Source organism: Vespa velutina, chromosome 2, assembly GCF_912470025.1.
Source record: "Vespa velutina chromosome 2, iVesVel2.1, whole genome shotgun sequence".
NCBI classification, from domain to species: domain Eukaryota; kingdom Metazoa; phylum Arthropoda; class Insecta; order Hymenoptera; family Vespidae; genus Vespa; species Vespa velutina.
In genome coordinates this window covers 2660220-2668859 of record NC_062189.1, presented here as the reverse complement: position 1 = coordinate 2668859, position 8640 = coordinate 2660220, and the positions used below count along the sequence as shown (strand labels likewise).

Here is an 8640-nt window from a genome sequence, read left to right as displayed (position 1 = left end):
CTTTCCAAAACAGAGTGATGTTAAAAGAAAAAAAAAAAAAAACAACACACGCACACATACATACATACATACATACATATGCATAAAGAAATTTATTACATGTTCGATTACGTCAATCGATCGAATCAAAAGATTTTAATCAAAGTTAATTCAACATTGTAACGTGCTTATGACAATAGTCAATCAGAATATATTCTAGCATTTAGTTGACGCTTCGAATGGCAGATAACATAGAGAAACGTAATAGAGACATTGATATATACAAACATTTTACACAGATGTCGCAAGAAACAAAAACTATCATAGATCGTACTGAACACGATTGGCACAGGTAGTTCGTCCAACAATCTCCAACAGACAAGAGTGAGAACGGTCCATGTGAGAATTTCATCATCCTTTATTTTACATAAATCACATCTTTCAGGTATCAGTAAAACCAGTTTATTTTAATTAATCGATCCGTCTCAATTACAAAATACACGTAGAAACATACAAATGTAATCATTAAATAATCTTCTAACACATAACACGTTTTAATATATCGTTTAATATATCGTAACTCGTTTACTTATGCATTATATATCATAAGTATCGATCGTAAAAGAGAATTAGTAGAAGATACACCGAAATATATATATATATATGCGATCTGTAAGTCAAATTTGAAGCGACAGTTTTGACCTTCTGTGAAGCGGAAAACGTGTTTACGAAGCGAATAATTCTCAAAATATACATATATAAGTATTTATATGTATATGTGTGTATATATATATATATATACATATATATATGCGGTTGACGACTAGTCAAAATTTTCCGAAAATTAGGTAAATCAACAAAACCGTAAAACTACAAAAGAAAAAAAAAAAGGAAAGAGGACTTACGAATTTTGGAAGTTGATCGATAACATATTGATTGAATTGAGAACATCGACAACGAATTCGAAGAATGATCGATCGAATAAAACTCGTCGTAAGTAGGTAAGTATTATATCGCTTTATACGATCTTCGATCCATTGATAAATTTGTTTGGCAATTTAATGAGAAGAAGAAGAAGAAGAAGAAAAAAAAAAGAAAAAGGAGAAAAATAGAAATAATAATTATAAATTAATAGGGATGTTTCCTGGTTCAGAAAGGAAAGGAACAAAAGGATGAGAATTTAAACGAAATAATTTAACGTTTAAAAAAGGAAAAAAGGAAAAGGAAATAATATATAAATTTCTTTTATATGTAAGTTTAACAATTTTCATATATAATATGCAAATATAATTTTAAGCGTCGAGTTTTCGAACAAATCATAACCGTATCTTGGTCTTTGCGGTTTAACATATTCAAACCAAGGTCGGGGGCTAGTAATATCGTCTATCGTTGCTTGAAAAGCTAACGAAGAAAGCCGAGTCGATCAGTAACGGCGCTGACAGCAGGTAGAACGAAAGAACGGATTCGAAAGGACAAGCACAGACAACGTTTATATCTCTACGAAAATAGAGGTACAGAGTGACAGACAAAAAATTATTATTTTATTATATATATCTATGTCAAGTTTTACTATTTTTCATTTTTAGAGTAGAAGAAAGAAAAGAAAAAAGAAAAAAAAAACGAAGGAAAGGAACAAAAAAACAAGAAGACGACGAAGAAGAAGAAAAAGAAGAGAAGGAAAAAGAAGGTGTATCTAGATGAATTTTTCTTTTTCTTTTTCCTTTTTTCTTTTTTCTTTACATCATTGAAAAGCGAATAGGAAAAAGGAAAAATAATATATTATTATCACGTGACTTCGACCTTCCTCAGCCATTTGAACGTTCTCTCTTATATGTCTTTATCTTCCTTTGAGGATCTTTTCAAGGAGGTTCAAAGAGAGGAAGAGAGAGAGAGAGAGAGAGAGAGAGAGAGAGATAAAAAAGGAAGAAGGAAGATATAAGAAGAGTAAGAAATAAATCGAGTATCAAAATGGCGAAGGGTCATCTTGGTGTTGATTATCACCTTTTCAAGATCGTGGTCAAGACTATTCTTCTACTCTGGGTACGTTTGCTTCAGAAAAATATTATCATACGTATGAATTATCATTTGTTTTTTTTTTTTTTGTAGAAATGTTCTTTTCTTCTTTTTCTTCATCTTCTTCTTCTTCTTTTTTCCTTTTTTTTTTCTTTTTTTTTTTTTTTTCTTCAAGACACCTAACATTATAATTTCCTTATATTAAATCTATAGTATATTAATAATTTTTATTTGCACGTAAGATCAAAGAATACTTTCACTAATCTTATCGATTAATAATAGAAGCTATATGATAAATAAGATTAATCGATCTGTATTGTAGACATTTATTTAAAAATTCTCATGTTCATTGTCTCTAAGCTTATCGTCAAAGTAATTAAATTATTATTATCAGATTGTTTAAATCTCTTCATCGGTACTAACGAAGCAAATCAAGTTGAAAAGAAATATTATTGACTCATCCGAATTTAATTGAATTCCTCTTTCTCTTATCTTCTTAATCATATCGTATTATATATATATATATATATATATATATATATATATATATATATATATATATATATCTATAAATATATTATCTATCTAGTGTGCATATATACATACATATGTATACTCCATGTTTTTTAATCGTAGATTTCTAATCGTTGATTTTAAACATTACGTATATGCATTTAAATTTCTTTTGTTTATCTTGATACATCTCGTGCTTGAAGAATATAAAAGAGTATAAAAGAATAGCCCGTACTTCAATAGTTTATCTTCAATATCAAAAGCCTTGATTTAATAGCTTATACAATATTTATCTTTATTGGTTATTAAAAATTATCGATTCTCGTAGATAATGAAATCAAAGAATTTTATCGTGAAGAAGAGAAATACGGAAAAATAAAGGAAAGGAAATAAGTTGTCGAGTTTGAATATTTTTAAATAAAAACTGACGAGAGAATTATCGATGATCTTATTAAAGAAGGAAATGCGAGATTAACTTTTTATTTATTCGTTTCATCTTTTTCTTTTTTTTTCCTTTTTTTTTTCTTTTTCTTCTTTTTTTTTTTTTTTTGTATTGTAATCTTACTTTTTCTTTAAAAAAAGAAAAGAAAAAAGTAATATATAGTTATTCGTTGGAAATGGTTCAATGAATCGGATTATTATTTTCTATTAATATAATTTTATTTATATTACGATATTTTTATAAAAAAAAAAAAAAAGATGAGAAAAAAAATCGATGACAATAAATTTAAATAATAATTAATAAAATTCATTAATAGAAATTGAGATTATTTCTTGGGATTGTGTTTTTAAAGAAAAGAAAAAAAAATAAATAAAATAAAATAAAATTAAATTAAATTAAATTAAATTAAATTAAATTGAAATTAAAATTAAAATTAAAATTAAAGGCTTCTTCATTTCTTTTAATCGCGAATTTTAATAAACTGGTTCAAAGGAATCATTCAAATTTTTCATTCTACAATCATTATTCTTTCTACGTCAAATACGTTCTTTATATGCCAGCTGTATTATTACGATTTCACGATAATCACGAATATCTTTTCGTTTACTCTTTTCTCTCTCCCTCTCTCTCTCTCTCTCTCTCGTTCTTTTCTCGTACTCTTTAATCAAAAGGTCGTAATTAGCATTTCTAACGAATTGTTCTGAAATTGCAGATTGCAGTTGAGACAAATAGCGATTCACAAGCAAAATTTAATGAGAGATATGACCTTGATCGACCTTCATATCCTCCCTGGTACAAACAATATATGCATAATATTCAACGTAAGTTACATCAAAGATAATAATAAGATAATAATACTTTTACAATTGTATGTTTAATTTCTTTTATTTTTTCTAATCAAAATAACGATATCGCAAATGTATGATCATATCGCTTGCAGAATTAACATTTTTACATCGTCGATAATCAATTATAAATTTTATATTATTATCCAAAAATGTAAATTCTCACTGTTTGAAAAATAAAACTAAGAAAATTTTTTTTTCTTATTTTCAAACTCTTATATTATTCATAATGATAATAAATAAATTTCTAATTTTTTTCTTATTAATAAATAATAACGTGATATCAATTTATCAAACGATATTGTTTTTAATAGCAAAGGTTAATGCAGACGACCAAATATTCTTCCCTAACGAAGGTGGTAAATCTCATATGCGAAATTTCGAAAATCCATACATATGCAAGAATAAAACCTATTGCGAGGAAACTCCTTATTATCCTAATGAATTCGTGAAGAATAGATTAGAAAATAATAAGAATTTAATGAAGTTCGCTATTAATGATTTCGTAAGTAACTAATGGAAAAAATAAAAAAAAAAATAAAAAAAAAAAATTTTTTAAATGAACGTTCCTTCATTCTCTTATTTTCTTTTGGTTTTAATGAATCTTTTGACCGATTATTCGTCATCTAGATACCGGATCAATTAGACTTATCAGAAAGAATAGACGCGAAGGACGAATCGCCGATGTGTCTATCTCTTGTAAGTAAAAATTTTCTCTTAAAAAATCGTTGAATTTTTTTTATTTTTTCTCTTCTTTTTTCTCTTCTTCTTTTCTTTTCTTTTTTTTGATCCGTTAATCACATAAATCCGTCTATTTATTGATTTATCGTTAAATAAATTATTTATTCTCGCACTTATTATTAACACATTGATTGCCAAACTAATTTTGCATCGATCATTATGTTAATGTGATAACAATCTTAAACTTAAAAAAAAAAAAGTGTAATTATAATTTTTCATTTTAGATTTTACTCTTATTACGAAAATGTACATTGAAAAATCTTTCAAATATTACAAAAGATATCTTCAAAAAGTTTTAAATAATATCTATAAAATCAAACGACAATTGTCATTGTTAACATTCAGAACATTTAAATAAATATATTTTCAAATTATATTTCTAAAATATACAATACTTCTAATATTACGAATCATTAATTCATTTAAACTTACCTCTACCATTATCTTATCTAATTTTATTTCGAATAAAAAAAAAAATTTCGTATAAAATCAACGATCGAATATCTTCTCAATTAATAGATCTCCTTTATAGAAAGTACATTCTTTTAAAGTGTTAATGAAAAATCAATTTTGATCGATTCGATTGTGATCTACAGGAAAGAGTGATTTATCCTAAAACGGCACAAACTGTTAAGGGAGAGTGGCTATTCGTAGCACAAATGGAAGATTATTTCTCACAGGGCATACGCATCGAAACTTGTTTGTAAGTCAATGTTTATACTTTTATCATATCAATTTGTATCTATAGAAAATTTATAAAACCAATATATAATTTTTCGCTAAATAATATTTATCTTGGAAAGATACAGGAAGACTTTTTCATTTTCTCTTCTTCTCTTATTTTTTTTTCTGTTCTTCTCTTTTTTCTTTTTTTTTTTTTCTTTTTTTTACAAATCCTCCTTCTTCAAAAGAATCTAATGTATGAGACATCTTATATACGCGCATACATATGTATTCATAATATAATAGACATATAAATATATTTGTTTTTCAGAGTAAACTCTGCACCGTGTCAATTTGTTGAACAAATAAAGGGTTATGTGTCAAGTTGTGAACAAAAATACATTTATCGTCAGCTTCTAGCAGTCGATAAAGAACTTTTAACAACGGAATTATTTCGCTTCCCTTCGAGCTGCTGTTGCTCCGTCAAATACGCCCAATCTTAATCATATCAGAAGAAATATTCATTGTTTTACTATCGTTCTATTTGCCTTTTTTTTCCTTTTGCTCTTTAAAATTGCAATCAATTCGATAGACAAGTATCAAAAACACGAAAAGGGTATTCATTTTATCTTTTTTCCTTTTTTTTTTTCTTTTTTTTTTTTTTATTGAATATTGAATATTTTAAACCCGAATACCTTTCTTAGTTTTAAATGATATATTGTAAATTCTATTATAAATATATATATATATATATATATATATATATATATATATATATATACATACATATATATATATAAAATATATATATATATTTATTATTTATTATAATATATAATATTTATAATAAATATATATATATTTTATATATATTATATATATATATATACGTATTTAATTACAATATATTTAAATATATGTTTCTTACGTAAGGAACGAAAAATGAAAAATATGCTTGAAGACTTTGTTATGTGATGATGTTTTGAGGACTGTATTTGTACATTCGACGTAAAAAAAAAATAAAAAAATAAAAAAATAAAAATAAAGCACAAATATAAAAAAAATAACAAATAACGAATAATCTGCATATCCATGTTATGTGGCATCGTATAAAGGAAGAATTCTAATTTAAAATAAACAAATGTATACAATAAAACACGCTCATATTTGTCTCTAAATATTTTTTTCTACTAATGAATTTCTGTCTTTGTTTTCTCTTTTCCTTTTTTTTCCTCCTCTCTCTCTCTCTCTCTCTCTCTCTCTCTCTCTCTCTCTTTTTCTCTCTTTTAGTTATATATATACATATATCGAAAAATTTTATAAAAATACTCATAACTCTACCCTTCTCGAAAATCAACTAAATTCTTCCCCTGTCCTTTTCGTTTCGTTCATTTCCATTAATCATTTCTTTTTTTTTTTCCGCCATTTCTTCCCACTACTTTGTCTCCATCGACGCGAATAAAACTCTACCTTTGTTGAAATATTCTTTTCATTTTTCACCGTTCAAATACGCGTTGAAATATCTGTCGGTCTTGTCTTGTTTCCTTTTTTCTTTTTCTTTTTCTTGCTTTTTTCTTTTTTTTATTTCTTCCTCTTGCTGAAAATTTCTCTCCTTTATGGATAAAAAAAAAAAAAAGAGAAAAATAAAAAAAAAGAAAAAAAATAGAAGAAGAAAAAGAAGAGGGAAAATAAAATTGAAAATGAGTTGAACTTGACGTGGACTTTTGTAAAAAAGTGAGAATGAAAGATATAACATGTAAAAGTGTTATTTGAGTAGTACGTAAAAAAAAAAAAAAAACAAATAAATAAATAAATACGAAACTTTCTTCTAACGTGAGAAAAATCATTATTTTTCTTTATTCTTATTTTTCTTACTTCTTACTGAAAAAAAGAAAAAAATTAAATAAAGAAAATAATAATAATAATAATAACAATAATGACAATAATAATAATAATGATGATAATAATAATCTAAAGAGTAACCACGTGATTTATCTTTTCTCTCTTATTTATCACGAACTCTCTTATTTATCGATAAATAAAAAAAAACTTATACGTGCCGAGAGGGATATTATTTTCTTTTAATATTACCAATAACTTTATCCTCTTTTCAATTTATTTAAATCTATTATTTAAATCATACAAGAGATTTGAATTATATTATTATCGAAAGAACGAAAATGCATATATTTTATTTTTTAATTACATTTAAAAGTTTATTTTAATTTCTATATTTTATTTGAAGTTTAATATTCTTTCTATATTTCATTATACATATAATGGCCAACAAAAGTGTTCGTCATAAATTCGAATGAATTTTCGTCAATCTTAACCTTATTGATTTTACTTTAATTAAATATTTTTTTCCTCTTTTTTATTTTTCCTTTTTTTTTCTTTCCCTTTCTAATTTAATATTTGATTTTACTTTTTTATATTGTATTTATAAAATTCAATATATACATATATATATTGAATTTTATGAAATATATATATATGATACAAATATCATTAAACAGAACTCATCGTAGATTTAATATTGAAGTAAAATATATTCTAGATATATATGTATATGTGTTTACATTTATATTCAATAAATAATTATCATTCGATAAAAGAGTTATGATAATTATAATTTTAGGGAGAGAGAGAGAGAGAGAGAGAGAGAGAGAGAGAGATCGTTTTATTAATTTATCCTCACTACCATTAGCACTTTACGTACTAATAACAATATTAATAATTAATTTTTAATCATTCTAAATCAATGTTTATTTTAATATTATATATAAATACATTGTATTCGTATTTATTATATACAATATGTGAAATAAATAACTGTTGTGATTTTTAATGAATATTGTAAAATATAATTTTCTATTTGTTAATAAAAAAAAAAAACAGGTTTTATTAATTAATAAAAAAAAAAAATTAATTATAATTCATTGGTAATTCATGAAGTTACAAATATTGTAGTTATTGTCCATTATTTCGATCAATATATGTATATAGATAAAAAAGATATATACTATATGTATGTATATCCTTAAGAAAAATTTTGTTGGCACTAATTATATCCAGAGAAAGAATGAAAGAAATTTTTGCGATCAAAAGAAAAATAATCTGACCGAGATGAAATCGAAAATTATTTGTGATCAGGTAAATTTTTTTTTTTTTTTTTTTTTTTTTGATAACACGATTATCGCCAATAGAAATTCCGCGATAAACATTATCATAGAATGTAAACTACGATCAATCTTTTAACGAGACATACAATAAATGTGAGGCATATTAAACAGTGGGTGCGACGACCTCTATTTCATATAAGTAAACATTTCTGAGAATGATTGTGAGAAAAAGAAAAAAAGTTATATCTATATATGATAAAAAGAAATCAAAATGATATAATAAAATTTAAAATTAATTTACAAGATCAAAACTTTATAAAAT

The 8640-nt window shown here is 24.6% G+C and overlaps 1 protein-coding gene and 2 long non-coding RNA genes across 3 annotated transcripts; all 3 read left to right on the top strand.

The window, feature by feature from the left end:
- The first annotated feature begins 283 nt into the window (after window positions 1-283).
- LOC124946467 lies at window positions 284-1175 on the top strand. Its single transcript, XR_007100073.1, has 3 exons — window positions 284-424; window positions 828-980; window positions 1115-1175. It is a non-coding gene; the product is annotated as an uncharacterized LOC124946467 (long non-coding RNA).
- Window positions 1171-1625, top strand: LOC124946468. The gene is made up of 3 exons (XR_007100074.1): window positions 1171-1230; window positions 1342-1490; window positions 1566-1625. It is a non-coding gene; the product is annotated as an uncharacterized LOC124946468 (long non-coding RNA).
- Window positions 1626-1640: 15 nt separating this feature from the next.
- On the top strand, window positions 1641-5915 carry LOC124946465. Its single transcript, XM_047487189.1, has 6 exons — window positions 1641-2019; window positions 3660-3768; window positions 4107-4297; window positions 4423-4491; window positions 5130-5236; window positions 5528-5915. The coding sequence occupies exons 1-6, from the start codon at window positions 1948-1950 to the stop codon at window positions 5697-5699; spliced, it is 720 nt and encodes a 239-aa protein (XP_047343145.1). The 5' UTR covers window positions 1641-1947; the 3' UTR covers window positions 5700-5915.
- Window positions 5916-8640: the final 2725 nt, after the last annotated feature.

Bases quoted from the DNA above. Each gene is read 5' to 3' on its own strand.
- LOC124946465 (XM_047487189.1), top strand. From the start codon at position 1,948: ATGGCGAAGGGTCATCTTGGTGTTGATTATCACCTTTTCAAGATCGTG. The intron at 4,298-4,422 runs GTAAGTAACTAA...TTCGTCATCTAG, and splicing joins AGTTCGCTATTAATGATTTC to ATACCGGATCAATTAGACTT. The intron at 4,492-5,129 runs GTAAGTAAAAAT...TGTGATCTACAG, and splicing joins CGCCGATGTGTCTATCTCTT to GAAAGAGTGATTTATCCTAA.